Source organism: Budorcas taxicolor, unplaced genomic scaffold, assembly GCF_023091745.1.
Source record: "Budorcas taxicolor isolate Tak-1 unplaced genomic scaffold, Takin1.1 scaffold348, whole genome shotgun sequence".
Lineage (NCBI taxonomy): Eukaryota > Metazoa > Chordata > Mammalia > Artiodactyla > Bovidae > Budorcas > Budorcas taxicolor.
Window position 1 is genome coordinate 47,853 of NW_026292151.1, and position 18,352 is coordinate 66,204.

Genomic DNA, 18,352 nt, shown 5'->3' on the forward strand with positions numbered 1-18,352 from the left:
AACCCCACATCCAAATTCCATTAACAAAACAGGGAACTTGCTTTCATTTCTGAATACGTTGGACTGAATAACCTGAACATCCCACTGCTACAAAGTTCTAGAAATTCAGGATGAAACTGAACATGTATCTTATTAAATGGCTAAGATAAGCCTGAAAGAAGGTAAGGAAGATTTCTGTGGCCCATAGGCAAAGATCAAACTGAAAAGCAAAGTGAGTGCAGGAACTGATGCTCCAGATATCTGGCTGATAAAGAGAGATGATAATGAACCCATTTGACTCGAGCTTTTCAAATCAGTTTCCCTCCTATACTCATTGTGGTCTAAGGTCCAAAGTTATACTCTGAGTGGTCTAGAAACTCCCTGCAGTGTTCAGCAAAAACAAATCTAAAGCCTCTTTCTTCCAAGGCTGCAAACAACTTCCTATAGTAGATGAGCTCCCAATTCAAAACGAGAAAATTCATAAGCAATGTACCAAGAGCAAGGGTCAGCAGATCTAAAAAGAACAAAATTATCGGAAAAAGATCATAAAATACTTTAAAAATGATTACAAACATAAAAGACTCATAAATAGAAGAAAAGACAACACTTTCTTTAAAAGTCCAAGCAGGTTTTAAAAAAGAACTACAAAGTACTTTCCACCAATAAAAATTAGGGTCATTACAATGGGAAGGACTGATGGGATAGAAGATTAGATGTATTTGAAGAATAAGTGAACTGATTTGTGGAAATTATCCTGAAGATTGCACAGAGTGACAAAAAGAAACTATTAAAGAGAGATTAAGAGACATCAGATGGTCAAACATATGTCTAACAGTTGCTGCAGAAAGAGAAGAGCAAGGGCAAGAGGCAAATTTCAAGTAGACAATGACTAAGAATTTTTCAGAACTGACGAATGACAGCAATCTTCAGATTTAGGAAGCAAGACAAGCAGGATAAATAAAAAATAAATCCACATGAGTAACGATGGAGTGCTTTGCAGAATAGCCAAGTATAAGCAATCCGGAGAAAATACCAGATGAAACAATACTTACAATGTATGCTTTGTTTACTAAATTACAACTTTAGTATGTCATATTCTGGAAGCATAATTCTTGGGATTAAAAATGGGAGATAGTTATCTTGTATGTAAATAACAGCTCAGTGGTAGAGGCTTCCTGGGATGTTAGATGTGGAATAGTATTCTAAGGTCATGTCTTGATTTCAGTGAAGAAAAAAATGCCAGTATCTACTGATGATGTCTGGTATGGACACAAGAGCTGGGCCTGTAGTATTAGAATTCTAAAGGATACCAATACAGATTGATGAAAATTACAAGGTTTCTAGAAACTATTTTTATAGCAATGCCTTCCCTAAGAATCACTGGAATCACGCTGAGTTACTTCTACCTCAGTTTCAAAGCTTTCCAGATATTAGAACCAACTTTCCTCTTCAGACTTCTGCAAATTCTCAAAGCCCAAATTTTCAGTCATTCCAGTCTTGAACGAGCCATAGTAAGTTTTTCCTCTTATCTTTGTTCTGTTCTGCTTGGAGTGAATGACAGCAACTGATAAAAGTCTTCCAATATCCTCTATAACAAGTTTTAGCAGGGTACATGGTCACCTAGGGAGACTAAATTTGCAGCTTTCCATGGCAGCACTTAGGTTTGACCATATGACTAGGTTCATGTGATATGAATGGCAGGAATGACTGCATCTCCCAGATCAGGTAGCTTACAATTTCTTGCACTCCACTTCTCTTTTTCCTTTCCCTGGGGCTGAAATGCAGATGTGGTGCTAATGAGGGCAAAACACCCTAATAAATGGCAAAACAGTAAGATGCAAGGAAGGGTGGGGAAGGAGAGAAGGGGGACTTTACACAACCTGGAGAAGCAGAGATACACAGATGCTTACCTCTGTTGTATGATAAAATGAAGGAGGAAAAAGCCACCCGAACTACTATATTCTTAAGAGTCCTTGTCATTTTGGGTCTCTGTTACAATAGTTTAGCCTTCACCCTTGACTGATTTAGATCTTCTCTCTTACAAATTCACAACCCAACATTCATTTATCTCCTCTATCTCACAAATGCTACAGGGTTTGTAGGCTATATCACACATTTGACAATCATATAAGGTACATGTGTTTTATCATGATTAGTTTTCTCTTCCTGAGAGAAGGGGGCCTATGGCAGGCAGCCTCTAGGATGGTCCACAATGGTCCTCGCCTCCTGGTTTTTATGCCCTAGTGCGATTGCCACCCAGACCCTGAGTATGTGCTGAGCCTAGTGACTCACTTCTAGAGAACAGAATATGGCAAAAATAATTCTGAGATCAGGTTATTTATTAAGAGGTTATGGCTTAAGTCTTGAATGACTATTCTCATTCTCTTGCCAGCGGCTTTGTTGTGAGATATGCTATGGATAGATACATGTGGCTATAAAATAAGGCAGGCTTCCAGTCAATAGTGAGAGGAGCTAAGCCCTGAGCCTAACAGCCTGCATTTCAACAACCACATGAGCTTGGAAATAGACTTGTCCCTAGTCAAGACTTCAGATAAGACTGCAGTCCAGACTGCTAAAATGACCGCAGCCTTGTGAGAGACCCTGAGGCAGAAGCACTCAGCTTAGCTGTGTCTGCACTACTCACCCACAAAAATGGCAAAGCAGCATCTGTTATTTTAAACTGCTAAGTTTCAGGGGTAATTTGTTATGCAGCAATAAATAGCTAATGAAGGACCTATTAATGTAAAACTAGCAGTATTCAAAGAATGTGTCAGTCACTATTGCTCTAGAAATACTAAATAAACCATAAGCCAAGTCATCCGAATTGAAATTTTGCCACTGGTAAGATTATATCGCTATGGGCAATACATATTCCCTTAATCATGGGAAATTTGAACAGCAGTAAAATTTAATCCTAAAATTAAATTTAACTAGGATTAGTTTGGAACCAATTTAACATATCAGCTAAAGGAGTAGGCTTTAGAATCAGGCAGATCTGGCTGAGTCCAGTGGTTAAGATTTACATTGTAAATACCCATATAAAATAAGAGATATTCACAAATATAATGGTTGATTATAACCACAGAGCTGATAATCCAAGCTAACACTAGCCAACGGGAAGTGTACAAAGGAGGAAATTTGGACAAAGTATTTGTATTAAAAGAAAAATGTCCTAGTACATAAAAAGAAAAAACTTGATGTTTAGAATATGAAGTTATTGTAAACATCTCTCATAGAGATTTTAAAATTTTATAGGTCAGTTTGATCGACAAACTTTATTTTGGAGGGAAATCTGAACACAGCAAGTCAAAGAGATGTTACTGTATTACCTGTCTTATTGTGTCACCTTCCTGATTACTAACTGTAATCATTTTATCTTCACCACCTAAAGCAAGCATGTTTTCTGCATTCCAACATCCACATGTGATTCTCTTAGTATGTTTTCCTGCAAAAGAGATGATTTTTGTACATATTGATTTCTCAAAAAAAAATTTTTACAAAATCTGTGATGGTAATTTCAAAGTTAGATAATATACTATGGAAATTAAACAAACAAGGAATTTAAAATCTCAAAGCAGTTTAGTGTCTAAGCAGCCTTATTTAAAACAGTTTATAACAAGTTTTAAATCAAGATAATTGTATATAAGGGCAATCCTATTTTCCAGCTTTTTATGTGAATATGAGCATAGGTCCTAACATAAAAAGATATCCCACCCCTTGACAAGTTTGTTTGTTTAACCATATAACAAGACCTATCACAGTAATGTCTTAAAAGAAGTAAATCTCAAAGCACTGAAGTTATCTTTATTATATTCAGCTTTATGATGTGGGAGACCCTTGGCATAAGCCAAATCAACATCACAATTTTGATTATTTGTATATAACTAAAAGATATACAGTGATTCATAACAATATTGAGGTACAAATTTGAATGCACTTTAGTGAGAGTTATGTTAAGAACTGAGTCATTTAGCTAGTGAAGGATATTAGAGAGCCACTAAGTAACAGAATGCTTTTAAATTAAGCAATCTAGTCAGTGCAAAAACTACATTTTGGGGTGGAAATTACATGACTTGGCACCAGGTATTCGTTAAAGGTCCTAGAATAGATAAATACTCAAGAGCCTCAAGGTTAAGTATACAGTTTCCGGAGGCAGGCTGCCTATTTTGAGTAAGTGGCTCCACTACTTATCACAAATCCTTGGGTAAGTTAATGTTTCTATTCCTTAGTTACACTGTCCAAAAACTGGGAATAACAGTAGAAGCTATCTCACAGGGTTGGGGATCAAATGAGCTAAAGCACTCAGAAGAGTGCCAGCCATACAGGAAATGCTATATAAGTGTTAGCTATTTTAGCTGTTATTGAGACAGAGATCATGCTTATTTTATTCCTTGTACCCCTTATTGAACCTAATACAGTATCTCTGCAGAAAGCAGGCTCTAAATAAATAGTTATTAAGTCAGTAGACCCTGAAGCAAGAGTGTGTCCAGTGTGTTAGAGGCTCAGCTAGGAGAACAGTGTGGTGGGAGGCCAGAAAGTAACGAAAGGTAACTAAGAGATGAAATCACAGTTTTCAAGGGCCAGGTCATAGAGGGCTTGGCTAGCCATTGTAAGGATTCTGACTTTGATCTCGGGTGACACGAAGAGCCACTGGAGAGTTCTGAGCAGAAGGTTCACTCGGGCTTCTGAGTTGATAATATTATTATAGCAGGGCAAGAGTTGAAGCAGGGAGACCAGTTAAGAGATTGCAGAGATGCAGAAGATGTCTCAGCTCCACACCATGGTGGTGGTGGTACTGGTAGAGGTGATGAGACCAGTTGATTCTGGACATATTTGGAGGTAGATCCTGTAAGATTTTCTGGCACAATTGGTATAGAGGGTATGAGGAAGATAAGAGTCAGGATAACAGTAAGATTTGGCTTAAACGTCCAAGAGGATGAAAAGATACCAATGATGAGAGGGAACAGCTGCATGGTTTGGTGATATCAAATCTGAAGTATTTACTAGAAATTTCACTGGAGCTCTTGAGTAAGCAATTGCTTGCATGAGTTTAGAGTCTGGAAGAGACAAACATGGGACTACAGAGGGAACATTTCAAACCAGGAGACCAGAGCACAAAAATGAAGGGAACATTCAGAGAAGAGACTGGAATATAGGAAATTTTGCTGATCATAGATTAAGAGATTTAGGTAGTGCAATGGAACGGGGGTGTCCAAAGTAACAGGTATTAGAAGGGATAAAGGAGTACGTTAAGAGAGGTGGAAAGATGCCAAGGACAAACTTCATCCTACACTCAGGACAGAGAGAAGAAAATCTCTCCATTTCTTCCAGTGCTCAGAACTCAGGTTAACATCAGCGATAACAGTTAACATTTTCGTGTGCTTACTTAACAGTGTTCTGGGCAGGTATTGACTCATTTAATTAATATTAACTTACAGGAATATACCACAGTTACTGAAATGTGAATCATGTTATTGGGAAACTGGCAATATTAAGTAAACTGTGGTCAATGAAATTCATGCGTATTAGAATCATGCAAACTGAGGATTGCCTGTATCTAACCCAGTTCTAGGAAAGAAATCAGAGCGAGATGTAACAAGGGAACAGATATTTAGTTACTGTAAAAACCACCTGCTGATTGTGCATTTGTGCAGCTGCTTCTGGAAGTGAAATGCTTTGGTTTTAGAAAAGTAAATTATTTCAGAGGAAAAAAAAGCACACCTACAAATCACAACAAACTCTGAAAGAGGCAGTGAAAGGGCCTAAAATGTACAACTAACCTGAATATTTTCAGGTCTATTTTACACAGTTAATAAATTAGACTGAATTAGAATCAATATTCATATTAAATACAAAGATCACATATAAAATCATGTACATATGAACAAATAATGACACAAAATAATCATGTTTTGACATGATTATTTTCTTATTACCTCAAGTGTTAAGCTATCTAAGGACTGTAAGTTAACTGGTAGGACATGCCTATAAAAGAAGTGGGATACAGAAAATGCCTACTGAAGTCAACAAATTAATTTACATGGTGAAAGCTGATTTTTTAGTTCAATTTTTCAAATGGATCAATGATGTAACTGTACAGCTAGAGTGCTAAAAACACCCATATGAAAGATATACCTATATGTGAAAATAATTTGAAATGAATAAGTGTCTTTAACTGAAAAGCACTTTCTCAAGTATTCTGTGGGCACTATTATCTCCAGCACTTAACTCTTCCATTAGCAGTAGATTATACTGGCCACTTGTATGTAATTAAGCCTACCCATTTCACCCCTCACCAGCATGATGTTACAACAATTGAAAAAAATCAATACTATTTCCTTCAGGTAGTCAGATGCTAAGTGCTCAGAGGCTGGGGGAATCAAAGAGGCTGAATCAAGAAGGTCAAAGAAGGAATAAATACACATACCCTCCAGTCATATACCCTGAGGTAAAAATAACTCCTAGTTCACTCCCAGATTAAATTAGTGACTGGAGAGAGTGAAGGGTCAGAATTAGGAATATGGATATACTCTGTCCAAGAAGTGGCCAAATGTTTTAGCCCATCTACTAACGTGTTGATAGGCACATGAGCTACTCCACACCAGAGGCATAATCTGGGTGAGAAAGGGACAGATGGAAATCATGCTGTTAATGTACTGGTGTCCAGAGGCACAGGCTCACCCACCTTACCGCAACCTGTTCTATGTAACTTGGGAAGTTCTTAGTAGGTAGTGAAGATGGATCTTCTAGTTAGACAGAGGTATGGCTTGACAAGGGAAGTCAATTTTAAACTACAAAATTTCCCCTGCAATATCAGGGAAACCTGAGGTGATAAAATTTACGTTTATGTTAAAGCATCCCAAATATTTAGCAGTGTTTCCAGCTGTAACCTACCAATGACAGGAATCTTTCGAGATGTCTGATGATTATAAATTAGCAAATTTCCTTTAACAGTTCCAACGGCCAGGAAACTTCCAAATTTTGACCAAAGAAGGAAAGACAATTGATCCCTGTAACATTAAGATATAAATTACTAAACAATTTACAACCACAACCTCCTAAGCAGTCCTTTTAAAAAGTGCTTCATGAATTTCATGAATAACTGTAATACCCACTTAGAAGCTGAAGTATAAAATTACAATTTTAATGATTTAGGACAAAGAGTAAGTGCTAAAGGTATTTTGAGACACTATAAAATGATCTTAAGTCAGTGAGACCTAAAATACAAATGTATAATGAATAAAAGGCTTCAACTCAGTCAAGATGGAATCTCAAATTTCAGGAGATGACTAATGATAAGATAGTTATTAATCTGTCTACTAATTATTGTTGTAACTCTAATTGGCGTAAAAATCTTAATGGATAACATCTTAAGCTTTTAACAAGTCTAAAAATGTGGTATAATAAACTGAAAAAATTATTGGGAATTCATGATTTGAAAAAGGATATAGATTTTCCAGTTCTGTCACTATTAAGGGTATCTCAGAAGGAGGTTTGGGCTTCCCTGGTGGCTCAGATGGTAAAGAATCCACCTGCAATGTGAGAGACCCGGGTTGGAAGATCCCTGGGAGGAGGAATGGCAACCCAATCCAGTATCCTTGCCTGGAGTGCCGGGGTCCAGCCCCGGTGGATCCAGGGAATTCGAAGCGGGGACGGCATTGGCGAGGAGAACTTATTTATTTATCAATATAGAAATATAAGATTAGATTAGGAAGAAATAGTGTAGTAGGAGAAAGAAGGCTGAATAACTTGGTTTACGTGGGAAGCCAATAAAGTTCCAGACAAGGAGTTTGCACCATCTACGTTAGGCCACCGGCGTCCTCTTGCATATTGGGGGGTGCCCCGCCTTGGGCTCCCCTTCGCGTGGATCTTAAAAGCCGGGACAAGTAAGTAGACGTGGTGAGCCTCCATGCCCCAGATGGGAATTCAGCCAGAAATTAGAGAAGAGACACGGGGGAAACCAGTCCAGCGACTGGCCCCCTCCTGTATTGTTCAGAGGGCCTTTTATACTTTTGATAAAACATGGAGATCAATGGGTAACACAAAGTTATGCAGCGTTAGCAGCCCAGACTCTTATCAAAACCAGGCTTTTCCCTCTGCATACCTAATTGTATACACAAGTCTTAGGTGATTTATATCATCTTCCGGCCAAAAAGGCCAATTAACATTTCACAGCCTTTTTTCTGATAAGGGTTTGTCAACCAGAAGACTTATTTGTGTTGATCTTCCCAAAGTCTGGTGCCACTCTCAGAAAGCACTAAACAAAGTTACATTCTTACATAGCAAGGACACAAGAGGAGTGCAGTGATATATAACAAAGAAAAGTAATTAACTCAAAAGTTTAGTGTTGCTAACATCAAAACTAGTATATATCTTTTTCCATATCCCGTTTACATTGATTAACATCCTCCCAGGTGCCTAAAAGATAAAGAATATGGAGGCCTGGTGGCAATCATTGAGTCAACAGTGAAAACCTGTCACCGATATGATTTTTAGCTCTTAGAAAAGGTTCTGTATCTTAAGATGCTTTAAGCTCTGTGCCTCTCGCGGTTGGGGGGCTGTAAGCAATTCACAAGCTGTAAGAGGTCCGGGGGAACCTGTTAGGCAAGCTAGAGAGTTATCAGAGGGGGTTTGAGCTGAAACATCCCTTTCAAATGCAGAAGACTAAAGCCCTGATTTGACTTTTTCCAGAGAATATTAGAAGAGTGGAAAAGCAGGCAGATTCTTATTTTGGGGGAGGTGGATGCTCAGGAAATTCCAGGGGGAAAACCTGAGGTCTGATTAGCCTTGCCATCAGAGCTCTGCCGCATGACCTTGTCACGGGTGGAATTCCTCATGCTGGCTCCCGGCACTGGAGAACTGCATGAACAGATAAGCCTGACAGGCACAGCCCATGGGGTCACAAAGAGTTGGACACAACTGAGCAATTAACACTTTCACTTTCTTGAATGGAAGCACAGACTGTATAAAATCCTTCTGAAAAGTGACGTATGGAAGTGTAAAAGGACAGAGCAAGAAGTGGAGGTTCTCAGATCTAGTAAGGCTTGATGTTCGTCAGACACTATTGCCTGTGGATGCATTTCTTGTGTGTCACTTTGGAGGGTCAAGGGAACCTGCACTAGGGGGATGTTTTGACCTGCTCTGTTATTCCTTGATAAGTAAGTCGGAAAAGTAAAATCTAATCTTATGGTAGATGTGTGATCTCTTCCTGCACTTATAGGCCACATGATGCTATGAGGCAGATATTATTACTAGACTCATTTTACATATATGAAGAAACTGAGGCTCAAGCAGAGGTTAAGCAACTTGTTCAAGGTCAAAATTGCAGTTTCAGTTGTAAATACTGACAAGTTTTTCTTTTCCATATGGCAAACAGCTTCTATTTTAGCAGAGATCTGTAATTTATTCTGTCTGCCCAGGATTTCTTCCACTTGTGAACTGCCCCACCCTTACCCCAATTTTCATGGGTAGGATTATCAACCCTATGGCCCTGCCTACCCTATTCAAAGACCTTTTAAAGAACTGAGAGGATACTGGTGATGTAATAGTGGCATGCCCTTTTCTCTGGCATAACTTGCTGTGAAGAATGGTAGAAGCTGATACCTGCCAGTAGCCATTAAAAGAGTCTAAATATATATAGGATGGATAAATGACTTGGACCTATTGTATAGCACAGGGAATAATATTCAATATCATGTGATAAACCACAATGAAAAAGAATATGAAAAAGAAAGTACATATATGTATAACTGAATCACTTTACTGCACAGCAGAAATTAACACAATATTATAAATCAACTATACTTCAACAGAATTAAAAAAGAGAGAGAGTCTGACTTAGAAGAAGTCAATACAGAGAAAGAAAGAGCTGTGAGATGTCTAGACTGCATCATTACAACCCCTAGATCCAGTCATGCCTGTAGTCATCCTATTTCCAGATTTTCCCATAAATCTTCTCTCTCTTCTTTGGACTTTTTAGTCTATTCCATTGAAAGCAACTTTTTAAGAAGCTCTTTATACTTTAGAATGATACTGTATTCTAATTAATTGGGCAAAATTAATAGGATTATATATAACAATTTTAAAAGAAATGAATTTTTCCCTTTTATAAGAAAATAACTCATCAGAGCATATTTATAATGAATGTAGTAAGACCTTTTTAGCATCAAAGCTGCAGGTAGTATTTCTAAGTGAAGATTTAAAACATAAAAAAAGTTATCCTTACCTCAAGCCACTCTCTAACTGACTGGTTTTGTTTGTGTTGGCATCCCATAGATAAATGCAACTGGATTTCTCAGCAATCACTGCTAGAATATCTCCATTCTTGTCCCAATCCATAGCAACACAGTTACTTTTTTCAAAAAGAGAACAAAACAATCACTACACATTTTTTTTTTTAAGTAGGGGAAAGAAATTTAAACACTCAACCATTTGTGATTCTTGTCTATAGCAAGTCTAACCAATCTATTTTTTAAATCATAAACTTTTTAAAGTAAGAAACAGAATTCCACATGCACTGCCTGGATAACACTAACACCAATTTTGTTGTTGTTGAGAGGATGGAAACATTTTGAATTCTATTTTAAATATCATTTTCACATACTATATTAAATACAATTATATTAATAGGTTAATAGATTTTCTTGACACCTGTAAAGAGTTGGGCTCTTGTGGTAAAATACTCTAGAAAGGAATCACGTCTGCAATCAAAAGGAAATTTGTGTGATCAACTTTTGAAAGGTTGTTTCAGATGCATAGAGGGAAAAAGAAGGTACTGATAAGTGAAATATCTAGACAAGCTGTGTATTAAACAGAGCAAGGTTGGTTAGATGGAGGATTGCAAACAGTAAGAAAGACTGAATTCTGAAATACATAGTAAGAAAAGTTATTTTCATTTCATATCTTAATATTGAATAGGATAAGAAGAGTAATTTAAGGTAATAAAATAGTTATAAATAGGAAATGCTCTATTTAATAAGTTTCTTACTGTTCAAAATTACTCCAAATGTTTATTATAATTTAAGAACTTCCCTGAAGAGTAACCTTTTCTTCCTTCTGATTCTGTTTTTCATTTGGAGACTGTTTTTGGGCACCAACCCAGTGGTCCCCAACCTTTTTGGCCTTTTGTGGAAGACAATTTTTCCATGGACTCAGGGTTGGGAGATGGATTCTGGATAATTCCAGTGCATTACATTTACTGTGCCCTTTATTCCTATTATTATTACATCAGCTCCAGCTCAGATCTCAGACTTTGAGGGCCCCTGAAGCAACACTCAGCTTTCCATTTAAGAGATCTGGGAATCACTTCAGTTATTTTATTCTTCAAACTGTTAAAATATGTTTTGGGATCTTATATTTTCTATAGTATTTTCCCAGATTTTGAGAGGTATGGAAGAGGGAGATTTTCAAATTCTTAATAAAATCATTAAAGACAACATATAATAGCATTTTGTTTATCTGGTGATCTTTTGTCAGTCTAATTCAGCTATGTTGAATACAGCAAAACAGCTCAGAAGCAAAAAAATAAGGACATTGCATAACCAAAAGCGATGTTGCAGAGATTATGCAATAAAGCTCATACAACTTAATCAAAGAAGTTTTTGACTAAGTGCCTTTCACTTTATTTTAAACATAATTATAACTAGCTTGCCCTCTGTTCCCCAGAACATAGAAACCAGAAGCAACAATTAAGAGAGCAATAGGAAATGCTAAAATGGTGGCATTAGGCGGGTGTGAGATAAGAAGAGCCACTTAATTTGCAAAGATGGTGGCTGATAAACTACAGAAGGCAGATGTGAATTTCAAAAGCCTGGCAGCTTAAGACCACTTAGGTCTTATGCAAACATCATCATAATCACTAAGACTATGGGTAAGATAACTAATACAGGTAATGATCACACTGAATTATTAAAAATGCTTATGTTATGCTTACTGTAATCTAGAATGACTTCCTTAAAAAGAATAAAAAAAGTGTGGAAAGTAACTATTTTCCAATTTATATTAGAGAGGAAATACTACATCAGTAAGGGCTTATCCGCAAATATATACACTAAGGCTTGTTTATAATTAAATAAGAATTCTTTCACATAGACTCATTTACAATTCTGCCTTAAAGCTTATCTGTCAATGAATGTATTAAACTCTTAATTCATATGCTGTATACCTATTTCATTAACTGCTTATGGTACACAAAACTAAATCTCTTTGGAAATGGAGAAAGCAAAAGAAGAGATACAGGTTAGACATACGTTATAAAATTCTACTTGATTATAAGTTTTAAGACAGTGCTTTTTTATCTTTTAGGCCACAAAGTTTGAAAAAATTTCTGATCTACCTCTGCACTTACCCAGATAAGTTGATTTCACTTCTTTTTTGACCATGGCGATCAAAGATTTTCACAATATGATCAGCTCTAAAACCAATTAGAACAAAAAGATATGATTTTTATGTATCTAAAGAGTTTTCTTATACATTCAAGTGATTTCTATATTTTCTCATGATAGTTTCATAATTTGTATGTAAAAAGTTATCACTAGGGAAAAGGTTCTATGAATTGTGATATTAATGGAAATTAATATATTACTTATCTCACCATGCAACCATCATTCAAGAATTTCTACTGAACAGATGGTGTGGTTTGGTGGGCATACAACCATGTGGAGTCAGGATGATTTACTAACAATCACTGTTATCTTACCCTGTTACTGCAAGATAGTTTCCTGATGTTTTCTGCCAGGTAAACTGTATTGGTGTGCCAAGCCAAGTCTTTTCTAGTAGTGAGAAAACACGCTAAAAAAACACAACACAGTTTTTATATTTTAAAACATTCAATTAACAGTTGGTCAGAAAAGATGTCAAAACATAATAATGAAAACAGCAGGATTCAGGATGGTGAAGGCTTATGCTAGAGCTTACCTCAAAGAAGTCAACAATGTAACAAATAAAATGACCAATTAACCAACCAACCAACCAAATAACCATAATCTGGCTGGTCAAGTACAGACCTCAACATACACAGGAGCATTTACTATAAAACTTTTTTGCTTTTGAATGTTTCTAAATGTTAATTTTGTAAAAATTTATGATTTAGTGTTTTATAACTATTAAAAATTTAAAAAATTTAAACTTGAATTTGTAAAAGTTACTCAGTCGTGTCCGACTCTTTGCAACTCCACGGACTACAGTCCATGGGGATTCTCCAGGCCAGAATACTGGAGCAGGTAGCCTATCCTTTCTCCAGCAGATCTTCCCCACCCAAGGGTTGAACCCAGGTCTCCTGCATTGCGGGTGGATTCTTTACCAACTGAGCTATCAGGGAATTTAGCTAATTATTAATAGCATGGATTTGGGGAGATTAAATTTAATAAAGTTGCTATTAAAAAACCTTAACCATGACAGAAATACAAAATATCTATACCTCCTTCAAATGTATTTTTTCTCCTTTCTCCATTAGATACACTTTATCATTAAGTGTTTAATTTGGCTATTGGGTGGATACTTTTTCAACTGAAAAATCATTCTTTTCACTTAGACAACAAAGAACTGTGTATACAATACGGAGGGCTTCTCAGGTGGCTCAGTGATAAAGAATCTGCCTGCAATGCAGGAAACCCAGGTTCGATCCCTGGGTCGGGAAGATCCCCTGGAGGAGATGGCAGCCCTCTCAGGTATTCTTGCCTGGAGAAACCCATGGACAGAGGAGCCTGGAGAGGGTTCGAGTCCTTTAAGTTCCAAAGGGTCAAATACCACTGAGTACATCTGATATAGAAGCCACAAACCACATGTGTACTTGGAATTTTATTGAGGACTTGAAATACAGGTAGTCCAAATTTAGATGTTCAAAGACAATACAGCTATATATGACAAACCCACAGCAAACATTATCCTGAAAAATTGAAAGCATTTCCCCTAAAGTTAGGAACAAGACAAGGGTGCCCACTTTCACCACTACTATTCAACATAGTTTTGGCCACAGCAATCAGAGCAGAAAAAGAAATAAAAGGGATACAAATTGGAAAAGAAGTAAAACTCTCACTGTTTGCAGATGACATGATCCTCTACATAGAAAACCTAAAAGACTACACCAGAAAATTACTAGAGCTTATCAATGAATATAGTAAAGTTGCAGGATATAAAATCAACACACAGAAATCCCTTGCATTCCTATACACTAATAATGAGAAAATAGAGAAATTAAGGAAACAGTTCCATTCACCACTGCAATGAAAATACTTAGGAATATATCTACCTAAAGAAACAAAAGGCTTATATATAGAAAACTATAAAAACACTCACCAGGGAAAGAAATCAAAGAGGACACTAATAGATGGAGAAATATACCGTGTTCATGGGTTGGAAGAATCAATATAGTGAAAATGAGTATATTACCCAAAGCAATCTATAGATTCAATGCAATCCCTATCAAGCTACCAATGGTATTTGTCGCAGAGCTAGAACAAATAAATTTCACAATGTGTATAGAATACAGAAAACCTCGAATAGCCAAAGCAATCTTGAGAAAGAAGAATGTAACTGGAGGAATCAACCTGCCTGACTCAGGCTCTACTACAAAGCCACAGTCATCAAGACAGTATGGTACTGGCACAAAGACAGAAATATAGATCAATGGAACAAAACAGAAAGCCCAGAGATAAATCCACGCACCTATGGACACCTTATCTTTGACAAAGGAGGCAAGAATATACAATGGAGAAAAGACAATCTCTTTAACAAGTGGTGCTGGGAAAACTGGTCAACCACTTGTAAAAGAATGAAACTAGAACACTTTCTAACACCATACACAAAACCAAACTCAAAATGGATTAAAGATCTAAATGTAAGACCAGAAACTATAAAACTCCTAGAGGAGAACATAGGCAAAACACTCTCGGACATAAAACACAGCAGGATCCTCTATGACCCCCCTCCCAGAATATTGGGAATAAAAGCAAAAATAAACAAATGGGATCTAATTACACTTATAAGCTTCTGCACAACAAAGGAAACTATAAGCAAGGCAAAAAGACAGCCTTCAGAATGGGAGAAAATAATAGCAAATGAAGCAACTGACAAACAACTAATCTCAAAAATATACAAGCAACTCATGCAGATCAATTCCAGAAAAATAAAAGACCCAATCAAAAAATAGGCCAAAGAACTAAATAGACATTTCTCCAAAGACGACATACAGATGGCTAACAAACACATGAAAAGATGCTCAACATCACTCATTATCAGAGAAATGCAAATCAAAACCACAATGAGGTACCATTTCACACCAGTCAGAATGGCTGCGATCCAAAAGTCTACAAGCAATAAATGCTGGAGAGGGTGTGGAGAAAAGGGAACCCTCTTACACTGTTGGTGGGAATGCAAACTAGTACAGCCACTATGGAGAACAGTGTGGAGATTCCTTTAAAAACTGAAAATAGAACTGCCATATGACCCAGCAATCCCACTGCTGGGCATACACACTGAGGAAACCAGAGTTGAAAGAGACAACGTGTACCCCAATGTGCATCGCAGCACTCTTTATAATAGCCAGGACATGGAAGCAACCTAGATGTCCATCAGCAGATGAATGGATAGGAAAGCTGTGGTACATATACACAATGGAGTATTACTCAGCCATTAAAAAGAATACATTTGAATCAGTTCTAATGAGGTGGATGAAACTGGAGCCTATTATACAGAGTGAAGTAAGCCAGAAAGAAAAACACCAATACAATATACTAACACATATATATGGAATTTAGAAAGATGGTAATGATAACGCTGCATGCGAGACAGCAAAAGAGATACAGATGCACAGAAGTCTTTTGGACTCTGTGAGAGAGGGCGAGGGTGGGATGATTTGGGAGAATGGCATTGAAACATGTATATTATCATATGTGAAATGAATCACCAGTCCAGGTTCTATGCAGGATACAGGATGCTCGGGGTTGGTGCACTGGGATGACCCAGAGGGATGGTATGCGGAGGGAGGGGGGTTCAGGATGGGGAACACATGTACCCCCGTGGTGGATTCATGTCAACGTATGGCAAAACCAATACAGCACTGTAAAGTAATTAGCTTCCAATTAAAATAAATAAATTTATATTTAAAAAAAAAAAGACAATACAGGAAAGATGGCAAACTATCTTTACTGATAATTTTTCATACTGATTCCATGTTGAAATGATAATGTTTTGGATATACTAGGTAAAACAAAATATATTATGAAAGGTAACCTTACCTGTTTCTTTAAAAACATTTTAATGTGGCTACTAAATATTTTAAAGTACATTGGCTCACATTATATTTATATTAAACAGTGTTGATACAAAACATCTAGGACCATAAGAGTTTGAATGAATGAATTTACATTTTAACATTAGGTTAAATTAAAAATTAAATAATGATGCCTATATTGAGGCAAGTGAAGTTTAGATACAATTGCAGGTGGTGTGACAGTCTCAATGGTAACACAAAACTCTTCCAATGGTCTAAATTTTATACCAATCACCGGCAATTACTACGTTAAAAAGATGATCAAATCCACCTCTATTGAAAACAGAGGTGCCTATAATCACAGGTGCATCCAAGTTGTGTGGAGCAAGAAGACACCCTTTTTAAAAAAAGCATAAAAGCATTTTACTTTTGCAATTTTATGACCACATTGCCCTGGAACCCCTATATGCAAGTGAGGGCACCCTAAATTTGAATGTCCCTAGCTTCTTGGTAGATCTCCTCTGGTTGTGATTTTACATACTATTTTTCTTCGAAGGAGGTCAACAGGTGCTCCATACACATACAACACCCCATAAAAAGGTGCTAGCTTCACAACCGGAAAACGAACCCTTAGACTTAGCTTTTTTTTTTCTTTCAATCTTTTTTTTTTTTTTATCTTTATTTTTTAATACAATTGTTTTTTGGCCACCCACATGGCTTGTGGGATCCTAGTTCCCTAACCAGGTAACTAACCTGGGCCCTTGACAGTGAAAGAAAGGAATATCACCAGGGAACTCTAGATTTTGCTTTTCACTTATTAGCTGTAGGGCTTAAAGCAGGTCTATTAAATGGCCTCAAGCACAGAATTCTCAACTGTAAACCAGGAATAACAATATCTCCTTACACTGATGGTTTAGTCCTTAAGTCGTGTAGGACTCTTGCGACCCCATGGACAGAGGAGCCTGGCAGGCTACAGTCCATGGGATTCTCCAGGCAAGAATACTGGAGTGGGCTGCCATTTCCTTCTCCACGGGATCTTCCCAACCCAGGAATCGAATGCAGGTATCCCGCACTGTAGGCATTTTCTTTATCAACTGAGCTGCAAGTATTTCGTAAATGGCGAAGAGCTTTAGAAATGTGAGTTAAGATTACAGGTCAACTCCAATTTCCACTATAGCCACGAAAATGTACAAAACAGTGAAAAAAATTAAGCTTTCCATTTCTATGCCAGATCAGGGCCTGTGTGTGGTGGGGGGTTGGGGAGGTGGGGGGGTTGGGGAGTAGGGGGCACTAGGAGCGGGGCGGGGGTATTGTTTGGTAAGGCGATGGGTGAATGAGCTGTAGCCAGTGACCCGGAAATGGGATTCATAAGAAGCCCAATCCTAAAAACGGTGCATGCAAAGGATGACGCTCTAGAGATTGAGACCCGTGCATGCAGATTTCCCCGTGAATAAAATACACCGTCACCAGGTGATCTGTAAATTGCGCCAGTCACAGCCAATACAATTTGAGATTCTTTCGGAGCTTTTCACTCATTTTAAGGAGCTGAACAGCTGCGAGGCTTGCCAGGTGTTTAGCTGCAAGAAATGAGGCAGCTCCTGACACTCGAACGAGACAACTTCACAAGGACCCTCCAAACGCTTTTTTTTCCCAAACTCGTTCTGCCCGCCGTGTGAATTGGGGCGAATTCGGAGTCTCTTCAGATCCAGTCTGCTCATTTCCAGCAGTGGAGGGGTGGCCAAAACGCACCAACTCCGTCCGCGGTCCCAGAAATCAGAGGCCTCCCTCCCCGCCGTCTCTTCAATTTTCCTTCCTTTCCGCTTATTTCTTCAACTTCGCCTCTGCTCTCCCTGGTCACCCCGCTCCCTTCCCCATTTCTCAAGCATTCGGGAGAAGGAAGGGAGGTCACAAGGCTCTATCCTCAAAGCGACTCTCGGAGAGTTTAAGGGACTGGCCAGTGGTCGCATCATCTTCCCGCACCCCGGGGTTTGTAAGTTATTTACCTTCATCTCAAAAGATCCAGCAGCCGCGCGATCTAACAAGTGCGCAAGCGCACCCGGTCCTCATCAAGAAAGCTACCGCGTTCCCGTCACCCAGGAGACCGCGCGAGCAATAACCAATCAGCGGGCGCCAGCTGAAGGGCGGTGCCCCCAAACAACCTCG

At 38.0% G+C, this 18,352-nt stretch overlaps 1 protein-coding gene across 1 annotated transcript in view; it reads right to left on the reverse strand.

The window, feature by feature from the left end:
* Positions 1–18,352, reverse strand: part of LOC128071319 (WD repeat-containing protein 19-like) — a gene marked incomplete at both ends in the record, with an annotated part of 122,456 nt that overhangs the window by 47,038 nt on the left and 57,066 nt on the right. Inside the window, 5 exons of the mRNA XM_052664204.1 lie at positions 3,309–3,424; positions 6,874–6,989; positions 10,205–10,330; positions 12,326–12,391; positions 12,677–12,768. Of these exons, the coding sequence (XP_052520164.1) occupies positions 3,309–3,424; positions 6,874–6,989; positions 10,205–10,330; positions 12,326–12,391; positions 12,677–12,768 (516 nt within the window). The remainder of the gene's footprint in view (positions 1–3,308; positions 3,425–6,873; positions 6,990–10,204; positions 10,331–12,325; positions 12,392–12,676; positions 12,769–18,352) is intronic.